At 43.5% G+C, this 22078-nt stretch overlaps 1 protein-coding gene across 1 annotated transcript in view; it reads right to left on the minus strand.

Moving 5' to 3' along the window:
* plcg1 (phospholipase C, gamma 1) overlaps positions 1-22078 on the minus strand; it is a 32869-nt gene that overhangs the window by 5381 nt on the left and 5410 nt on the right. The window contains 22 exon segments of the mRNA XM_029724425.1: positions 394-463; positions 1302-1395; positions 1538-1641; positions 1761-1838; positions 1926-2106; positions 3763-3882; positions 3998-4198; positions 4631-4818; positions 5988-6089; positions 8932-9054; positions 9169-9337; positions 9507-9627; positions 14503-14588; positions 15116-15234; positions 15839-15940; positions 16121-16190; positions 16270-16292; positions 16513-16596; positions 16717-16801; positions 21508-21555; positions 21678-21771; positions 21903-22055. Of these exon segments, the coding sequence (XP_029580285.1) occupies positions 394-463; positions 1302-1395; positions 1538-1641; positions 1761-1838; positions 1926-2106; positions 3763-3882; positions 3998-4198; positions 4631-4818; positions 5988-6089; positions 8932-9054; positions 9169-9337; positions 9507-9627; positions 14503-14588; positions 15116-15234; positions 15839-15940; positions 16121-16190; positions 16270-16292; positions 16513-16596; positions 16717-16801; positions 21508-21555; positions 21678-21771; positions 21903-22055 (2415 nt within the window).

Raw genomic sequence — 22078 nt, forward strand, 5'->3', positions numbered from 1 at the left:
GATGGACAGCACGTGATTACCACAGAGAGAGAGAGAGAGAGAGAGAGAGAGAGGGAGAGATGGAACAGTGATTACCCCAGAGAGAGAGAGAGAGGGAGAGATGGAACAGTGATTACCCCAGAGAGAGAGAGAGAGAGAGAGAGATTGACGAGCGAGAGGAGAAATGAGCGATGGAGAGATGAGAACAGATTTGGAACAGCTGATTAACCCCAGAGAGAGAGAGAGAGAGAGAGAGAGAGAGAGATGGAACAGTGATAACCCCAGAGAGAGAGGGTGGTGAGAGATAAAGAAAAGAGATTGAGGGGGAGATACAAGTATCTAGAGGTCGTCCCGAGGCAAGGTGACCGTACTATCTGCAGGAGGATAGAAACAGGAAGGGGAGGAGTCACTCACCAATCTGACAGGAAGACACATCTACACTTCCTCTCAGCAGGTCTCCCAGAGGACTGTTCTCTGTCAGCTGCTGTAGAAAGAGGAGAGAGGAGAGCCTCCAGTATTTATGCTGCAGTAGTTTATGTGTCGGGGGGCTAGGGTCAGTCTGTTACATCTGGAGTATTCTCTTGTCTTATCCGGTGTCCTGTGTGAATGTAAATATGCTCTCTCTAATTCTCTCTTTCTCTCTTTCTTTCTTTCTTTCTCTCGGAGGACCTGAGCCCTAGGACCATGCCTCAGGACTACCTGGCATGATGACTCCTTGCTGTCCCCAGTCCACCTGGCCATGCTGCTGCTCCAGTTTCAACTGTTCTGCCTGCGGCTACGGAACCCTGACCTGTTCACCGGATGTGCTTGTTGCACCCTCGACAATTACTACGATTATTATTATTTGACCATGCTGGTCATTTACGAACATTTTAACATCTTGACCATGTTCTGTTATAATATCCACCCGGCACAGCCAGAAGAGGACTGGCCACCCCTCATAGCCTGGTTCCTCTCTAGGTTTCTTCCTAGGTTTTTGGCCTTTCTCAGGAGTTTTTCCTAGGGAGTTTTTCCCAGCCACCGTGCTTCTTTCACATGCATTGCTTGCTGTTTGGGGTTTTAGGCTGGGTTTCTGTACAGCACTTTGAGATTTCAGCTGATGTACGAAGGGCTATATAAATAAATTTGATTTGATTTGAGAGGGAGAGTAATGCTAATCGAAAAACCCAACAGCAGCATTTTACATGTTGTTGCTATAAACGATGCTAGAAAATGACAGTCCCTCTCATAGCATAGACTGGTGGCTGTAAAATGTGGATTATTAGCAGGTGGGATTATCTGATGCGTATCCCAGTATGTGTCTACAGGGTAGAGGGCCTTACTGATCTGTCTGGCTCCACAGCTGAAGGACTGATCTCCTCTACATAGTTAGCAGGAAACCACAGCTGCTTCTTCCCACCACAGTCCCCCTTCCACCTGAGTGAGAGAAACACACACACGGAACGGGGTTTACTCTAGAAGGATGTTCTATAACCAACCCCAGATAACTCATGTAGCTCTGTGATGATTTGATAGATTTGGATGGTGAACCTGACTTCCTGTGTGTGATGTCACTCACCAGCCTCCTTCCTGTTTGTCCACATTTTGGATGATGGCGTTCTTACTGAAGGACAATTCATCATCCCTCTGGGCCTTGTACTCATACATGGCCTTCACGGTGCACTGCAGACCGATGTGAAGGGGTTAGGACACACACACACACACACAACAATCCTTGCATTGTTACATTTGCAAAGAGAGGGAAGGAGACAGGATGGATCACAGATCCGGTGCAGTCTTACCTTGAAGGTGGGCATCTGATTGGCTTCGACGTAGAACCCAGGGTTCCGCCCCTCATACAGAGACCCGTAATCTGGCTCCTGACAAATACATGACAGTTCAGAGGATATCCAACTCACATTGACTACAGCAACAATCATGAGCACAAGTGTGTGTGGTCCACTCACAGCGGTGCCTATCTTCTCCAGCGTCTCCTCATTGATAGGGTAGCGGAGCTTCATCTTACGGTACAACGGGTGCTTCTCGTAGTAACTGATGAGATCCACCAGGCTGTCGAACTCCGACGTCCCCAACACCACCGTCTGGCCCTCCTGCTGCACCCTGCAGTGCTTGATCTTCCCCTCTGCCCTGAGGGGACGACAACACAGGGTTAAACACACACATACGTGACCTGCTGCGTGCATTAATCATCAGGTGCTTCACAGCAACCTGAACCAAAATCCCCGTAAAGGAAGAGGACGCCAAGACGACAGTGGCAAGAACCCATCGTCATGGAAGATGCTTTCGTTGTAATTAGACCTATAACTGGCCTGTACATGTTCAAAACAACCCAGTCAGCAATGCCAGAGCAGACGCTAGAACGCATGTCTCGAGAGGCCAGGTGGATGTGAGCTATACTACTGGTCTAACACAGTAAAGAACGCATGTCTCGAGAGGCCAGGTGGATGTGAGCTATACTACTGATCTAACACAGTAAAGAACTCATGTCTCGAGAGGCCAGGTGGATGTGAGCTATACTACTGATCTAACACAGTAAAGAACTCATGTCTCGAGAGGCCAGGTAGATGGCAGCGTGAGCTATACTACTGGTCTAACACAGTAAAGAACGCATGTCTCGAGAGGCCAGGTGGATGTGAGCTATACTACTGATCTAACACAGTAAAGAACGCATGTCTCGAGAGGCCAGGTGGATGTGAGCTATACTACTGATCTAACACAGTAAAGAACTCATGTCTCGAGAGGCCAGGTGGATGTGAGCTATACTACTGATCTAACACAGTAAAGAACGCATGTCTCGAGAGGCCAGGTGGATGTGAGCTATACTACTGATCTAACACAGTAAAGAACGCATGTCTCAAGTAGGTCACAGCTTTGATCTTTGACTACCTGCTGTAAAATACACACTGTGGTGCTTATAAAACCACATTGTGTGCCTAAGATGCACTGTGCAGAAATCGTTCAGACATTTCCTGGTTGCTGAAACTCTAATAGTTTGCCTAATTTCAGTTTATGTGACAAAATAAGCTAGTATAGTGTAGAGAATCATCGTACCGTCTAAACCGCTGTGAAATACATTTTCCATAACCAAAAATGTTGTTACAGCTGTTTGAAGCTGGTGTACAAAACCGAAAGTGAAGAGACTCAAACTAAACTTAACGGGAAGCATAGAAAGTGCATCTAGAACAGATCTACCGCGTCTTAGACTTGCATTCCAAGTTGAATAACAGAGCTATGTGAATTTGGTAGGGTCGCCCATAAAGTTACATAATGCCATTAAGTTACCAATGTCATGTTTTTATTTAGAGCCCTTACCGGGGCGGCAGGGTAGCCTAGTGGTTAGAGCGTTGGGCTAGTAACCGAAAGGTTGCAAGTTCGAATCCCCGAGCTGACAAGGTACAAATCTGTTGTTCTGTCCCACTGTTCCTAGGCCGTCATTGTAAATAAGAATTTGTTCTTAACTGACTTGCCTAGTTAAATAAAGGTAAAATAAAACATATTACAATATTGTGGTTGCCACAATAATAATGGGCCACCAGTAAAATATTTTCACAACCAGTGACCACTTCCTTCCTCATGAAAATCTTTAATGGGTAGAAGGCATAGCTGAGCTACTCTGAACGTCTTGCTTTCAAAACAAGTTCTAGCAAGCTGGTGAGGCGGTAACCCATGTCAACTTTCCTAATATCAAATAATACCTGATGCTGCATTTTACCCATCAGTAACAACCAGAACAAACAATTCTGTCTAGTTGTTTAGTTGTTTGTTTCTATATTTGGGACTCACCTGAAGGAAATGGCAAAGGAGCTTAGCTCTGCCCTTTTTCTGACAAGGAACGCCCCGTCACGTGGAACCCTCATCAGCATGTTCTCAGCGTGGCTCCGAGACAGGTTGGCATGGTACCACCTAGAACATACACTCATACTTACACAAATCCTTCCTACCCTCCTTCCTAAAGTCATCACTGACACACAAGAGATAGAAATGAATGACTATCTGAAGCCTTGAGAGCTGGACGTACTCTTTGCTTTCGTGGGCGTTGGTCTGGGGCACAGGCTCAGTCAGCTTCATCTCAAACTCGTTACAGCGCAGCGCTACCTGCTGGTAGTGGGTGATGAGGGCGAATAGCGTGTCAAACACCAGGTTGTCTGTCAAGTAGAACTTGGGGCTGCCCGCCTCTTGGCGAGAGTGGATGCGACAGTGTTGCACCCGGCCTGAACGCCTGTGTTGACAGTGAAAGAGAGAGACCAGGTATTGATTTGAAATGAGATGATCCCAGTTACTCAGCCCTGTCCCCTGCATTAGCAGAGAGACCAGCAGCCTAGCCTACACCGTGACTGGCTACTACAGAAAACCAAAAGGACAACAATTTGGATTGATTGACTGTTCAGGTCCAAGGTTTAGCAGTGTAGCAAACCGATGGGCACCGTAGATTGGGGGCTAGCCCTCAAGAACATAAAGCACAAGTATTACCTGAACTCTGTGATGCAAGCAATGGGTTGGGTGAGGAGACAGAGGGTGAGGAGAAGGGGGGTTAGGTAAGTGTGCTAGGAACAGGGAACAGGAGTGAGGTGAGGCAGGTTCAGAGTGAGCTGGGAACAAGGGTGAGGAGAAGGGAGTTAGTAGGGGGGGGGGTACAGTAGGGGAGATTTACCAGAAGGACAAGGTGTAGTCTCCTACGAACGTCTCACTCTCCCGGACCAGGAAGGACCCGTCGGGAGCACCCGTCTCAAGACAGTACTCTGACAGCAGCCGCTCAGCTATCTGTCTGCCGTCGCGACCAGCACCCAGCTTCCCATGGAACCACTTCTCTGCTATATGTTGGTCCATACCGTTAGAGACCTAGAAAGACAGACAGCTAGAGTTTAATGTTGGAACTCCTATGGCAGCGTTTCCCCAAACTTGGTACTGGGGACCCCAAGGGGGCACATTTTGGTTTTTACCCTGACACTACACAGCTGATTCAAATAATAAAAGCTTGATGATTAGTTGAATCAGTTGTGTAGTACGTGTACCCCCTTGGAGTCACGAGGACAGAGTTTGGGAAACCCTGTCCTATGGCATTAAGCACCATAAAGTGATGTTCTGTCCTGTATGTACCGCAGTGTGTCCGCTGGCTTCATTTTGCCGTGGTGCTGCACCCCTGCAAAATCATTGCCTCCACACAATAAAAAAATATGGAACATGAAACTCTTTCTGTTGAGGAGCATTTTGCCTAGAACATTCCACATGTACTTTATCTGCAAACAAAACAAGTAATTAATAGAAAAAATAACAACCCCATAGTAGAAGAGTTTATTTATTTACCGAGTCGGCTTGTTGTTGTGTTCTATGCTAGATAAATATTCCTCTCTGTGGCTCATTCATGTTATAAGTGCCATAGGAAGGGAAACATGCATTCTGACAAGCAGTCAATGCACAACAATTATTACAATCGTGAAAACAGCAGTTTAATGGCTTTTGTTATAAAGAGGGGAATCCCAGCTTTCCATTCCTACTTCATTTATTTCTCAACTCCTAAATATGCACAAACTGCACCATTTTAAACCCATGGTTTTCAGCAGAAGCATGGTTCAGCATGTTATGCTCAGCAATTCACAGTGGGGCTAAATGTAACACCGGTCAATTGTAGGGTGACTTGGGGTACAACGCCTCACAACCTCAAAATAATTTATTTGAATGACTTAAATTGTGATGAGACAGATACTATTTTTGGTTGAGCAAGAGTAGTGGAAACCAGATAAAGTGTTGGGGGGAAAATTAACAGGTAGGCCTAGATTTTATTCAGTGTTAATGCAAGTTTCTTGGGACATAAATGAATCAATATGATAACTAGTTAAGAGAACACATTTGAGATCTGACTAATGATTAGCACAATGGGGTAAATGCAGATAGGCAACCCCATGCTTCAGCCTATTTATTTGCCCCCCCCCCCCCCCCGACTCCTTTCCCCCCCCACTCCTACACATTTTTTCAGATGAAACACTAATGTACTGCAAGGCCTTACTCACCTCTCTGTGCTCCTCCTCATCCTCGTTGCCTTGGTCGTTAGACGTCTCCTCCGAGTAGTAGATCTTACTGCTGGTCAGGACAAAGAAGTGAGGGTACCACTCCTGCAGAGAGGGGGAGATGGTGTTTGAGTTAGAAAAAGGTATTTAAAAAAAAAAAGGGAACAGTGGCAAGAGAGCTATGGACCATACAACCAAGGCATATACAGTGAGCTACACAAATATTGGGACAGTGGTTGTTGTTTTGGCTCTGTACTCAGCACTTCGGATTTGAAATGATACAGTGACTATAATGTTAAAGTCAGCTTTAATTTGAGGGTTTTTTCATCCATATCATGTGAAATGTTTTGAAATTATAATACTTTTTGTACATAGTTCCCGCCCCCCCCCAATGTTTTGATTGTGTTTCAGATTATTTTGTGCCCAATATAAATTAATGGTAAATAACGTAGTGTGTCATTTTGGATTCACTGTTATTGTAAATAAAAATATATGTCTCTAAACATTGCTACATTAATGTGGATGCGACCATGATTACAGATAATTCTGAATGAATCATGAGTGAGAAAGTTAGAGGCATAAATAACAAACAACCCCCCCCCCAAAAAAACGCTAACCCCCTGTTATTAATCAGATTTGATTGTAAAAGGTGAGAAGTTAGTATGTCTTGGGGGTATGATATTTGAGCGTCTAACTTTTTCACGATTCATTCAGGACTATCTGTAATCATGGTAGCATCCATGATTAACATTGTCCCCCGTGGGAATCGAACCCAACCCTGGCGTTGCAAGCACCATGCTCTACCAACTGAGCTGCACGGAACTGCATTAAAATGTAGAAGTGTTTAGAAATCTATTCTATTCTTCTTTACAGGGGGGGGGGGGGTGTTCGACTAAACTATATGGAATTGTTTTAAGGTCATACCAAGGATCATTTAGCTATTGGAGTTTAAGATCCCCTGAAGTATCAAAAAAAATTGTAACACATTGAAAACCAGATTCACTACATGGAACATATAGTACCCAACAAATATCAAAAAGAAAGTTTGTGCTGAAATGTCTCTCCTAAATCAATTTTATTTTTTACATGTATTCAACCACATATTTTTTGGTATTAAAGAGTCTCCATATACAGTTCAAAAGTTTGGGGTCACTTAGAAATTCCCTTGTCATTGAAAGAAAAGCAAATTCTTTGTTCATCAAAATAACATCAAATTGATCAGAAATACAGTGTAGACATTAATGTTGTAAATGACTATTGTAGCTGGAAACGGCAGATTTTTTTATGGAATATCTATAAGGGCAGCAGGTAGCCTAGTGGTTAGAGCATTGGGCCAGTAACCGAAAGGTTGCTGGATCGAATCCCCGAGCTGACAAGGTAAAAATCTGTTGTTCTGCCCCCTGAACAAGGCAGTTAACCCACTGTTCCCCGGTAGGCATTCATTGTAAATAAGAATGTATTCTTAACTGACTTGCCTAGTTAAATAAAAAAGGTTAAAACATAGGTGTACAGCGGCCCATTATCAGCAACCACTCCTGTGTTCCAATGGCACGCTGTGTGCGCTAATCCAAGTTTATCATTTTAACAAGGCTAATTGATCATTAGAAAACCCTTTTGCAATTATGTTAGCACAACTGAAAACAGTTGTCCTGATTAAAGAAGCAATAACTTTGGCCTTCTTTATACTAGTTGAGTATCTGGAGCATCAGCATTTGTGGGTTCGATTACAGGCTCAAAATGGCCTGAAACAAAGAACTTTCTTCAGTCTATTCTTGTTCTGAGAAATTAAGACTATTCCATGCGAGAAACTGAAGATTCCGTACAATGCTGTGTACTACTCCCTTCACAGAACAGCACAAACTGGCTCCAACCAGAATAGAAAGAAATAGAAAGAGTGGGAGGCCCCAACTGAGCAAGAGGACATTTGAGCCTGTAATCAAACCCACAAATGCTGATGCTCCAGATACTCAACTAGTCTAAAGAAGGCCAGCTGTGCTAACAATTGCAAAATGTGCTTTTCTTTAAAAAACAAAACAAAAAAAAAACTAGGACATTTCTAAGTGACCCCAAACTTTTGAATGGAAGTTTACTTCCATACATTTGTTCAACTGGTACCGGGGGACCTTCAGATGAGTCTTGAGGCATGTGGGCATCCTAGAGCAAAATGTCCAACATGTTCGTGAGAGTGTGTAACCCAAAAGGTTTGGACGCTACAGACAGAAGTTGGCAGATCAGCTGTACCAACGTCAGACGAGTCTCTTGACACTTGTGGAGGTCGTAGAGAAAAACACTGTTCGTGAGAGTCATCTTTCCATAGAGGGGTCATAATAGTTTTGTAGGCCAAACCAGTCGGACGCTACACATGACTTTGTGAGAAGACCGATTTTTGGGATGTTTCATGGTCTGACAAACACTGCTCGAACTCTGTCACCTTTCACCACAGCTGCGGATGAGCGACATAGGCATATGCGGTGGATTGACACGCAAACAAAAAACTGATCTCTAGCTTAAACTGACATTTTTATAGAGATTTTACGATGCTTATTTTATTATGCTAATTAGATTTCCGCCGGGGCGCAGAAATCGTCCTTATTAATATGGGGTTGGTCCCCCCTTTGCTGCTATAACAGCCTCCACTCTTCTGGGAAGGCTTTCCAGTTGATGTTCAAACACTGCTGTGGAAACCTGCTTCCATTTAGCCACAAGAGCATTCGTGAGGGTCCTAACCCGAACCATGAAAAACATCCCCTGATCATTATTCCACCTCCATCAAACAGTTCTTGTGCTGACGTTGCTTCCAGAGGCAGTTTGGAGTCTGCAAGTCTGCACTTTAACCTCAGTCATTGAATCGTTTAAAATCCCAAGTGCTAGAGTACAGAGCCAAAACAAGTCACTGTCCAACTACCTTTGGAGCTCACTGTAGATAGATAGAAAACAAAGTTCTCACATGGTTGATGGGGTCCTCCAGGAAGAGAATGCCATTCTTGATGGAGTTGCTGATGTCATTCTCAGAGTAGGGAGTGGAGGTGGACACCTCCTCATAGGCACTGCCCTCTGCTAGCTTCTTATGCTGCACATGACAGGGAGAGGAAGTCATTTAGCAGATGCTCTGATCCACGAGTACATTAAAATGACAACACAAACATCTTTAATTCCCAATCCACATGACCCTATGACCTCTGACCTTGATGAGGATCTTCCTCTTAAGCTGATTGGGTGAGGGCAGTCCGTCGGCGGAGATGTCCACAGCCTTGGTAAGCAGCATTTCTCCAAAGACCTTCTTAAAGTAGGTAGCCATGTTCCTCTGCTGGACAATGCTGCAATGATCCTCTATGGACAGGATGATGGGGTAGCTGGGGAAGGAGTAAGAGGGGGAGAGGGGTCAGAGGTCAACAGCACATGTCAAAGGTGAAAGGTGTGGTGGAACTTCTCATTTAATGTCATATTCTCTTTAGAGGAGAGTAGATTACTGAGTATCACTCACGCATACAAAACACAAAGACTGAGCACATGGAGACTCACTCAGACGTCACAAAGGCGTGTTCCTTGATGGTCGCCAGGACATCACAGAACTTGATCTTGGTGGTGAGGGTGTGTCCATGATAGATGACAGGCATTCCATCTGGACCATCCCAGCAGTCCACTGCCAACACAAACTTTTTTTAATGGCATAGTAGAGATGTCTGGTCTGCATATTTGGTGAGTTGAGTGGGTGTCTGTTAAAAAGGGTAAGTAGGGAAAGTATGTGGAAATATCTTTACTTTTATTTTTGTTTCTTTTTGATGCATCAGTGCAAATAATTCTGGTAGGCTTTATCCACGTTAGTTAACCTGTTGTGTACACAAACTATAGTTTGTCTATTCTCATTTACAAGGGCAGCTACACAATCCCAGGATAAGCATACTACTGTTAGTGGAGATTCTCCATTGGCCATGGTTTGTATGGTGTCGTATGCTTAGACTTGGCCTCCACAACCAGCCTCAAAATTAAAAATATAGGATCAAAAAATGTGATTGAAAATGATTTATTCAATGACAGAGAGGAAGGACAGCATCCAGTGCCCTCAGAAAGTATTCATACCACTTGACTTATTCCACATTTTGTGGTGGTACAGCCGGGATTCCAAATTGATTAAATAGCTTGTTTATTTTTCCTCAACCAGCTACAAACAATACCCCATAATAATGAAGTGAAAACATGTTTTTAGCACATTTATTGAAAATAAAATACAGAAACACCTTATTTACATAAGTATTCACAACCTGAGTCAATACAGGTTAAAAAAAATAACATTTGAAAAGGGGAATTTGTCACCTTTTGCAGCAATTACAGCTATGAGTCTTTCTGGGTACGTCTGAGGTTTGCACACCTGGATTGTACAATAATTTGCCATTATTATTAGAAAAATTATTCAAGCTCCGTCAAGTTGGTTGTTGATCACTGCTACGCTGCTTTTCCAAGTCTTGACATAGATTTTCAAGCAGATTTAAGTAAAACTTGGCCACTCAGGAACATTCACTGTCTTCTTGGTAGGCAACTCATCTATCCCACACACACACACAGCCAAAGGTTTGGACACCTACTCATTCAAGGGTTTTTCTTTATTTGTACCATTTTCTACATTGTATAATAATAGTGAAGACATCAAAACTATGAACACATGTAATCAAAAAAAGTGTTAAATCAAAATATATTTTTGATTATTCAAAAAGTAACCAATCTTTGCCTTAACAGCTTTGCACACTTCGCATTCTCTCAACCAGCTTCACCTGGAATGCTTTTCTAACAGTCTCAATAAAGTTCCCACAAATGATGAGCACTTGTTGGCTGCTTTTCCTTCACTCTGCGGTCCAACTCATCTCAATTGGGTTGAGGTTGTGTGATAGTGGAGGCCAGGTCATCTGATGCAGCACTCCATCACTCTCCTTCTTGGACAAATAGCCCTGGAGGTGTGCTGGGTCGTTGTCCTGTTGAAAAAGAAATGATAGTCCCACTAAGCCCAAACCAGATGGGATGGCGTATTGCTGCAGAAACATGTGGTAGCCATGCCGGTTAAGTGTGCCTTGAATTCTAAATAAATCACAGACACTGTCACCAGCAAAGCACCCCCACACCTCCTCCATGCTTCATGGTGGGAACTACACATGCAGAGATCATCCGTTCACCTACAACGCGTCTCACAAAGACACTGATCAGACCAAAGGACAGATTTCCACCGGTCTAATATCCATTGCTCGTGTTTCTTGGCCCAAGCAAGTCTCTTCTTCTTCTTGGTGTCCTTCAGTAGTGGTTTCTCTGCAGCAATTCCACCATGAGGCCTGATTCACGCATGAGGCCTGATTCACTCCTCTGAACAGTTGATGTTGAGATGTGTCTTACTAAAACACTTAAGCATTTATTTGGGCTGCAATTTCTGAGGCTGGTAACTAGTGAACTTGTCCTCTGCAGCAGAGGTAACTCTGGGTCTTCCGTTCCTGTGGCGGTCCTCATGAGAGCTGGTTTCATCATAGCGCTTGATGGGTTTTGCGATTGCACTTAAAGAAACTTTCAAAGTTCTTGAAATGTTCTACATTGACTGACCTTCATGTCTTAAAGTAATGGACTGTCACCTCTCTTTGCTATTTGAGCTGTTCTTGCCATAATATGGCCTTTATCTTTTACCAAATCGGGCTATCTTCTCTATACCACCCCTACCGCGTCACAAAACAACTGATTGGCTCAAACGCATTAAAGAAGAAAGAAATTCTGCAAATTAACAATGCACACTTGTTAATTGAAATGCATTCCAGGTGTAGAAAATAGTAAAAATGAAGAGAAACCCTTGAAAGAGTAAGTGTGAACAAACTTTTGACTGGTACTGTATATGTATGCATGTACAGTTGAAGTCGGAAGTTAACATACACCTTAGTGAAATACATTTAAACTCAGTTTCACAATTCCTGACATTTAATCCTAGTAAAAATTCCCTCTCTTAGGTCAGTTAGGATCCCCACTTTATTTTAAGAATATGAAATATCAGAATAATAGTAGAGAGAATTACTTATTTCTTTCATCACATTCCCAGCAGGTCAGAAGTTTATACTCTCAATTAGTATTTGGTAGCATTGCCTTTAAATAGTTTAACTTGGGTCAATTGTTTTGGGTAGCCTTCCACAAGCTTCCCACAATAAGTTGGGTGAATTTTGGCTCATTCCTACTGACAGAGCTGGTGTAACTGAGTCAGGTTTATAGGCCTCCTTGCTCGCACATGCTTTTTCAGTTCTGCCTACAAATGTTCTGTAGGATTGAGGTCAGGGCTTTGTGATGGCCACTCCAATACCTTGACTTCGTTGTCATTAAGCCATTTTGCCACAACTTTGGAAGTATGCTTGGGGTCATTGTCCATTTGGAAGACCCATTTGCTTTAACTTCCTGACTGTTTGAGATGGTGCTTCAATATAGCCACATAATTTTCCTTTCCTCATGATGCCATCTATCTTGTGAAGTGCACCAGTCCCTCCTGCAGCAAAGCACCCCCACAACATGATTCTGCCACCCCATGCTTCACGGTTGGGATGTTGTTCTTCGGCTTGCAAGCCTCCTTTTCCTCCAAACATAACGATGGTCATTATGGCCAAACAGTTCTATTTTATCAGACCAGAGGACATTTCTCCAAAAAGCACAATCTTTGCCCCCATGTGCAGTTGCAAACCGTAGTCTGGCTTTTTTATGGCGGTTTTGGAGCAGTGGCGTCTTCCTTGCCGAGTGGCCTTTCAGGTTATGTCGATATAGGACTCGTTTTACTGTGGATATTGATACTTTTGTACCGTTTCCTCCAGCATCTTCACAAGGTCCTTTGTTGTTGTTGTTCTGGGATAGATTTGCACTTTTCGCACCAAAGTACGTTCATCGTCTCCTTCTTCAGTGCTATAACGGCTGCGTGGTCCCATGGTGTTTATACTTGCGTACTATTGTTTGTACAGATGAACGTGGTACCTTCAGGCATTTGGAAATTGCTCCCAAGGATGAACCAGACTTGTGGAGGTCTACAATTTTTTTTCTGAGGTCTTGGCTGATTTCTTTTCATTTTGCCATGATGTCAAGCAAAGAGGCACTGAGTTTTGTCAAATTATGTCAATTAGCCTATCAGAAGCTTCTAAAGCCATGACATCATTTTCTGGAATTTTTCAAGCTGTTTAAAGGCACAGTCAACTTAGTGTATGTAAACTTGTCTAAGTTATTGTCCTGGTGAAAGGTGAATTTTCTCCCATTGTCTGTTGGAAAACAGACTGAACCAGGTTTCCTCTAGGATATTGCCGGTGCTTAACTCTATTCAGCTTCTTTTTATGCAAAAAAATAATAAAAATCCCTAGTCCTTGCCAATGACAAGCATACCCATAACATAATGCAGCTACTACCTTATGCTTGAAAATATGAAGAGTGGTACTCAGTGATGTGTTGTGTTTATTTGCCCCAAACATAAAGTTAATTTCTCTTTTTTTCCCCCTTCTGTTTTACTTTAGTGCCTTATTGCAAACAGGACGCATGTTTTGTAATATTTTTATTCTGTACAGGCCTCATTTTCACCCTTTCATTTACATTAGTATTGTGGAGTAACTACAATGTTGAGCCATCCTCAGGTTTCTCCCATCACAGCCATGTAACTGTTTTAAAGTCACCATTGGCCTCTTGGTGCAATCCCTGAGCAGTGTCCTTCCTCTCCGGCAACTGAGTTAAGAATGATGACTATCTTTGTAGTGACTGGGTGTATTGATCCACCATCCAGTGTCATTAAATAACTTTGCCATGCTCAAAGGGATATTCAATGTCTGATTTTTAACTCATCTACCAATGGGTGCCCTTCTTTGCGAGGCATTAGGAAATTCAATGTTCGACAAAGGGACCGTACCGATAATTGAATGTGTAAGTTAGAGATGAGGTAGTCATTCAAAAATCATGTTAAACACTATTATTGCACACAGAGTGAGTTCATGTGACTTATTTTGTGACTTGTTAAGCAGATTTTTTACTTTGAACTTATTTAGGCTTGTCATAAAGTGGTTTAATACTTACTGACCAAAGACATTTCATGTTTTCATTTAATTAATTTGTTAAAAAAATAATTCCACTTTGACATTATGTGGTATTGTGTAGGCCAGTGACATCATCTCTATTTAATCCATTTTAAATTCAGGCTGTAACAACAAAATGTGGAAAAAGTCAAGATGTGTGAATACTTTCTAAAGGCACTGTGTGTGTGTGTAACTTCCTGGTTTAAATCAAGATGAAATATTAAAGTGTCATATGTGCCTTTCTGAACGGAGCAGCAGTGCAGTACGACTGTCTCTAAAAATAGTCAGATCCTTTAGAAACCGGTCTGAACAGTGTTCCCTCACTACCAGTGCAGTCTGCAGGGATACAGTTTACGAGGTGTGTTTGTCATGCAGATATTGTGGAGAAGAGTGGCTTTAGGTCTGAAAGACATTGGGTTATGGAGAGAGCAGAGTTAGGGGTGTGTGTGTGTATATAATAAACTCACACTCGATGCAGCGGCAGCCCATCCTCAGACAGCGTGCGTACGCTTCCAGGGACGACTCACTAGAAAACTGGTCACCTGTCAGGTAGCTACAAACACACACACAACATCAGATAGTCTATAGAAGCCTCCTTTCCCTTCATCCTGTGTTCTTCACATCCCCTTCCATGGCAGTAGTGAAACATTGAATACAGAATCAAAAAGGTATTTCTGTCTTTGTTGGTTAGTGTAAACACCCCTTTCTCACTTAGCCAGGCAATTCAGACTTTATCAAAGCAACATGGACGTTTTCATTCCTCACTTCCAGGAGTATTGTTTCACAGCCAACAAAACGTTATCACATTAACCTCTTCTCACCATGTTTCAATGGGAGGAAAATGACATTTTCCTACACAATCAAAGCCCAGTTCTCACTGTTAAAAAGGAATTGTTAGAATATACCAATTTAATCTGATATACATCAGAACTGTAGGACACAAATCCCCTTGGACTAGGGAAAAATGTCTGGGAAACTATGTTTTCTCTCTTACCATTCATGTGAAGCCAGCATTAGCACAACACTGATTTCAAATACAGTAATCCATTCTTCTCCCTCCCCCACTCCCGCTGTTCTTACGTGTTATGAGATGAGGATATCCAGTAATGAGACAGGGGGTTGTTCATGTCTTCAGGACACACCTGGTCCAGGGCTGAGTCCCAGACAGTGTTCTCTTTGGAAAACAGGTATGTCAGGAACTAGACAGAGGGGGGAGGGAAGAAACGCAATCAATATTGGGGTTCTGATGAATACAAAGAAACAGTCCAATGAAGAGCACTACCATGCGAAAACCAGGCACCCTTTGTGATTGTGCTCAACTGAAAGTCAGAGTTCTCTACTAATCACAGGCCCAGACATATGAAGTGTTCTATCCTGTAGGTAGACACTAGAGGCACTTCCTTTGTCAGACATTTCAGACAAATCACGTGGTTTGACAATAACTAATAATGTCTCCTTTGCACAGAACTCAGGCACATTCAGGTCACCAGCAAGATGTGGGTGTTATATTCCAAATTAAGTTATATAATGTGAAATGTCAAATCAAATGTTATTGGTCACATACACATATTTAGCAGATGTTATTGCGGGTGTAGTAAAATGCTTGTGTTCCTAGCTCCAACAGTGCAGTAATATCTAACAATTCACAACAATACACACAATTCTAAAAGTAAAAGGGAATTAAGAAATGATATAAATATTAGGACGAGCGATGTCTGTTGGATGTACTCTCACCACCGTGTAACATGAAAACAGTTAATCATAGTGGCACTTTTATTTTATTGCCTAGGAGAGAGAAGGTACCTCATCTTGGTGGAAGAAGGGTTGTTCCACCTCCCTCAGTGGGTCCTTCAGGTACCCAAACATAAACTCCTGCACCTTATTGTTGTCGGTGGCCCACAGCTCCTACGAACACACAACACATTGTTGCCCAAATATGTTCTTCAGGTCATTTGATTTCCTTGTGTATTAACACGTAACACATTTACTAGAGAACTAGTTAAAGTGTATGACAAGTCAAGCGTTGTGTTGTACTGAATCCCTAGGAACTTAGGTAGATAATAATGCTATATCATCCAGTAATACCTTCTGGGCCTCCAGAAGGAAAGTCTTGAAGTCTTCTAGTAAGATCTTCTGCTCTGGTCTCTCAATGAACCTGACAGAGGGAGAGCGGTGTTACACAACTCACGTCTACAGTATAACATGATGCTCAGGCTGGGTGTGTGAGTATCTACCTTTGTAGAAAAGGAATCTCCATCTGAAAGACAAAAGTAAAGAAAATTATTAAACACAATAAACCTTGTGGTTTCAGTATGACAACACAGCTCCTGTCTTCTGCCTGCCTGCTGGGCCTCATGGTTCCTACCAGAGGCTCTGTGGGTTTTAACGGGCCTCTTGATTCGGGAGCCATTTGAGAAGCAGGCAGACAGAGATGGGGTGAGAGAGAAGATTAGGATAGAAGGGTGAAGATGACTTACAGCTTTCTGGGCGTCAAACATCAGGCTGCGATAGAGCTGGGAAAACTGGCTAAAGGACACATCTCCATTCCTCAACTCCGAGTCCTGAGAGAAAGAGTGAGAGGAGAGGGGGAAATGTTGCCACAGGGTTAGGAAGACACTGGAAACACACACACTGGTGGGGAGGGGGTATTAGGGGAAATGTGATGAGTGTGAGGATGTTACCGGAAGTTTCTCTCTGAGGAACTTCATGTTGGGGACCCTGTAGTTAACCTGGCACAGCATGCTCTTCAGATCCTTACAGGATATCCTAAAATACACACAACGCCAAACACACAAATGAAGATGCACACACACTTCTGGAAGAGTGCCATGTCGTAACTTAACCTCAGGACTACTTAAAGGAAGCTGCTTCTGAATGGGGGGGGGAGGAGGTGCTCTCTCACACACACACAAACACCAGGAAGCTGTGCAGGTCTGTGGCTGAAAGGTTTGTTCCTTCACACCTCCACATCACGTACACACACCAGTACGAAGCTTCTTCAAAAACTATTAAGCTGTGCTCATTCCCTAGCTGTGCATACAGTGCATTTGGAAAGTATACAGACCCCTTCCCTTTTTCCACATTTTGTTACGTTACATACTTATTCTAAAACGGATTCAATAAGAACATTTCCTCAATCTACACACAATACCCCATAATGACAAAGCCAAAACAGGTTTTTAGAAAATGTTGCACATTTATTACAAATTAAACACCTTATTACATTAGTATTCAGACCCTTTGCTATGAGTCTCGAAATGGAGCTCAGGTGAATCCTGTCTCCATTGATCATCCTTAAGATGTTTCTACAACTTGATTGGAGTCCACCTGTGGTAAATTCAATTGATTGGAAAGGCACACACCTGTCTATATAAAAGGTCCCACAGTTGACAGTGCATATCAGAGCAAAAACCAAGCCATGAAGTCGAAGGAATTGTCCGTAGAGCTCCATGAGAGGATTGTTTCAAGGCACAGATCTGGGGAAGGGTACAAAAACATTTCTGCAGCATTGAAGGTCCCCAAGAACACAGTGGCCTCCATTATTCTTAAATGGAAGAAGTTTGGAACCACCAAGACTCTTCCTTGAGCTGGGCGCCCACCCAAACTGAGCAATCGGTGGAGAAGGGCGTTGGTCAGGGAGGTGACCAAGAACCCGATGGTCACTCTGACAGAGCTCCTCTGTGGAAATGGGAAAACCTTCCAGAAGGTCATCTCTGCCGCACTCCACCAATCAGGCCTTTCTGATAGAGTGGCCAGACGGAAGCCACTCCTCAGTAAAAGGCACATGGCAGCCCGTTTGGAGTTTGCCAAAAGGCACCTAAAGGACTCTCAGACCATGAGAAACAAGATTCTCTGGTCTGATGAAACCAAGATTGAACTCTGTGGCCTGAATGCCAAGCGTCACATCTGGAGGAAACCTGGCACTACCCCTACGGTGAAGCATGGTGGTTGCAGCATCATGCTGTGGGGTTGTTTTTCAGCAGCAGGGACTGGGAGACGAGTCACGATCGAGGGAAAGATGATCGGAGCAAAGTACAGAGAGAGATCCTTGATGAAGTCCTGAGCGCTCTGGAGCAGGTTCTCAGACTGGGGTGAAGGTTCACCTTCCAACAGGACAACAACCCTAAGCACATAGCCAAAACAACACAGGAGTGGCTTCGGGAAGAAGTCTCTGAATGTCCCTGAGTGGCCCAGCCAGAGCCCGGACTTGAACCCGATTGAACAATTCGGAGACTTGAAAATAGCTGTGCAGCGACACTCCCCATCCAACCTGACAGAGCTTGAGAGGATCTGCAGAAAAGAATGGGAGAAACTCTCCAAACACAGGTGTCAAGCTTGTAGCGTCATAACCAAGAAGACTTGAGGCTGTAATCACTGCCTAAGGTGCTTCAACAAAGTACTGAGTAAAGGGTCTGAATACTTATGTCAATGTGATTATGTTTTTTATTTTTACAATTGCAAACAATTCTAAAAACCTCTTTGTTTTGTCATTATGGGGTATTGTGTGTAGATGGATGAGAAAAAAAACTATTGTATCAATTTTAGAATAAAGCTGTAACGTAACAAAATGTGGAAAAATAATACTTTCCGCATGCATTGTATGGTTTTACTTTCATCCCAAGTCCAGGTTGGCCTATATTGCTATTTGCTACAGCAGGTGGCTAGTCATACTGGTCTAAATTATTGACAATACACTAACCCAAACGTACCAAGTCTCCAAAAGAAAAGCATTATTGCTCTCCATTATCTCCCAGCTGATGCAATGCTTTTTCAATCATTTACAGTGCCTTTAGAAAGTATTCAGACCCCTTGACTTAATCCACATTTTGTTAGGTTACAGCCTTATTCTAAAATGTATTACATTGTTGTTTTTCATCAATCTACACACAATACACACAAGGAGCGGCGGACTATGTATTTTTATAAATAACAGCTGGTGCACGATATCTAAGGAAGTCTCGAGCTATTGCTCGCCTGAGGTAGAGTATCTCATGATAACCTGTAGACAACACTACCTACCGAGAGAGTTTATCTGTATTCTTCATAGCAGTTTACATACCACCACAGTCAGAGGCTGGCACTAAGACAGCATTGAATGAGCTATATTCCGCCATAAGCAAACAAGAAAACGCTCACCCAGATGCGGCACTACTAGTAGCCGGGGACTTTAATGCAGGGAAACTTAAATCTATTTTACCAAATTTCTATCAGCATGTTAAATGTGCAACGAGAGGAAACAGAACTCTGGACCACTTATACTCCACACAGAGACGCATACAAAGCTCTCCCTCGTCCTCCAATTGGCAAATTAGACCATAATTCTATTCTCCTGATTCCTGCTTACAAGCAAAAATTAGATTAATAAAAAAAGTGGTCAGGTGAAGCAGATGCTAAGCTACAGGACTGTTTTGCTAGCACAGACTGGAATTTGTTCCGGGATTCCTCCGATGGCATTGAGGAGAACACCACATCAGTCATTGGCTTCATCAATAAGTGCATCGATGACATCATCCCGACAGTGGCCGTACGTACATACCCCTACCAGAAGCCATGGGGATTACAGGTAGCAGCCGCACTGAGCTAAAAGGCTAGAGCTGCCGCTTTCAAGAAGCGGGACTCTAACCCGGAAGCTTATAAGAAATCCCACTATGCCCTCCGACGAACCATCAAACAAGCAAAGCATCAATACAGGACTAAGATTGTACTACACCGGCCCTGACGCTCGTCAGATGTAGCAGGGCTTGCAAACCATTACAGGCTACAAAGGAAAGCACAGCCGAGAGCTGCCCAGTGACACAAGCCAACCAGACGAGCTAAACTACTTCTATTCTCGCTTCGAGGCAAATAAAACTGAAACATGCATGAGAGCACCAGCTGTTCCAGAAGACTGTGTGATCACACTCTACGCAGCCGATGTGAGTATGACCTTTAAACAGGTCAACATTCACAAGGCCGCAGGGCCAGACGGATTACCAGGACGTGTACTGCGAGCATGCACTGACCAACTGGCAAGTGTCTTCACTGACATTTTCAACCTCTCCCTGTCAGAGTCTGTAATACTAAAATGTTTTATACAGACCACCATAGTGCCTGTGCCCAAGAGCACTAAGGTAACCTGGCTAAATGACTACCGACCCGTATCACTCACGTCTGTAGCCATGAAGTTCTTTGAAAGGCTGGTTTCATCCCAGAAACCCTAGACCCACTCCAATTTGCAAACCGCCCCAACAGATCCACAGATGATGCAATCTCTATTGCACTTCACACTGCCCTTTCCCACCTGGACAAAAGGAACACCTATGTGAGAACGTTATTTATTGACTACAGCTCAGCGTTCAACACCAGTGCCCTCAAAGCTCATCAATAAGCTAAGGACCCTGGGACTAAACACCTCCCTCTGCAACTGGATCCTGGACTTCCTGACGTGCCACCCCCAGGTGGTAAGGGTAGGTAACATTTGCCACGCTGATCCTCAATACAGGGGCCCCTCAAGGGTGCGTGCTCAGTCCCCTCCTGTACTCCCTGTTCACTCATGACTGCATGGCCAGGCACGACTCCAACACCATCATTAAGTTTGCCAATGACACAACAGTGTTAGGCCTGATCACCGACAACGACGAGAGAGCCTATAGGGAGGTCAGAGACCTGGCCGTGTGGTGCCAGGACAACAACCTCTCCGTCAAAGTGATCAAGACAAAGGAGATGATTGTTGACTACAGGAAAAAGAGGACCGAGCACACCCCCATTCTCATCAACAGGGCCACAGTGGAGCAGGTTGAGAGCTTCAAGTTCCTTGGTGTCCACATCACCAACAAACTAACATGGTCCAAGCACACCAAGACAGTCATGAATAGGCCACGACAAAACCTATTGCCCCTCAGGAAACTGAAAAGATTTGGTATGGGCCAAGTCTAGGTCCAAGAGGCTTCTAAACAGCTTCTACCCCCAAGCCATAAGACTCCTGAACAGCTAGTCAAATGGCTACCCAGACTATTTGCAAAATCCTGTCTCAGAGCTCTACAGACAATTCCTTTGACCTCATGGCTTGGTTTTTGCTCTGACATGTACTGTCAACTGTGGGACCTTATATAGACAGGTGTGTGCCTTTCCAAATCATGTCCAGTCAATTGAATTTAACACAGGTGGACTCCAATCAAGGATCTCAAGGATGATCAATGGAAACAGGATGCACCCGAGCTCAATTTCCAATCTCATAGCAAAGGGTCTGAATACTTGTGTAAAGGTTTCTGTTTTACATTTTTTATACATTTAAAAATAAATCTAAAAACCTGTTTCACTTTGTCATTATGGGGTAGTGTGTAGATTGCCGAGTAAAAAAAATAAAATTTATCCAGTTTAGAATAAGGTTGTAACATAACATAACAAAATGTGGAAAAAGTCAAGGGGTCTGAGTACTTTCCGATGATACTGTATTTAGTTCATATCCAAAAGCACTGATTGATTTAACTTACTTGTCTTCTCTGTTGCGATCTACGGCATAAAACTGCTTCCGTAACCACCTGGGTGAAAAAAAGAGTTACATTGAAGAATGAGTCTTCGACACCCAAAGTGCTGTGATAGCCATTTGCAACGCACCATCAAGTGATGCCCACTCAGCCTACCCAACCGAATAAAGGTGTACCTCTCTATCTGTAGAGGGGTGGGAGATTTCAGTGTGTCTGCCACCAGCCAGGTCAGCCCCTTCACCCACATGGTCATCTCCTCATCAGATGTCGCTGGGGAGAGAGGTCAAGGGTTAGGCGTCAAAGTCCTGACATTCAAGTTCCATAATATGGTATGGGTGTGTCTCTACCTGACAAAACGGAAAGCTTTGGAGGTAATACTGTGGTGTGTACTTAGTATTTACCTGCTAGGCTGAGCGCTTTGAGGCGGAACTCAGTGCCGTGTAGGATGACGAAGCAGTGAGCCTGGTCTAGTCGTGCTGTAGAGTCCTCCACATAGCGCTCAAAGTCCCGAGACTTCTGGCCCGCTCGGATCTCCTTTATCTCTCGGATATCAACTGGAGGGGGGACAGATACAGGG

Source organism: Salmo trutta, chromosome 30 (genome assembly GCF_901001165.1).
Source record: "Salmo trutta chromosome 30, fSalTru1.1, whole genome shotgun sequence".
Taxonomy (NCBI): Eukaryota; Metazoa; Chordata; class Actinopteri; order Salmoniformes; family Salmonidae; genus Salmo; species Salmo trutta.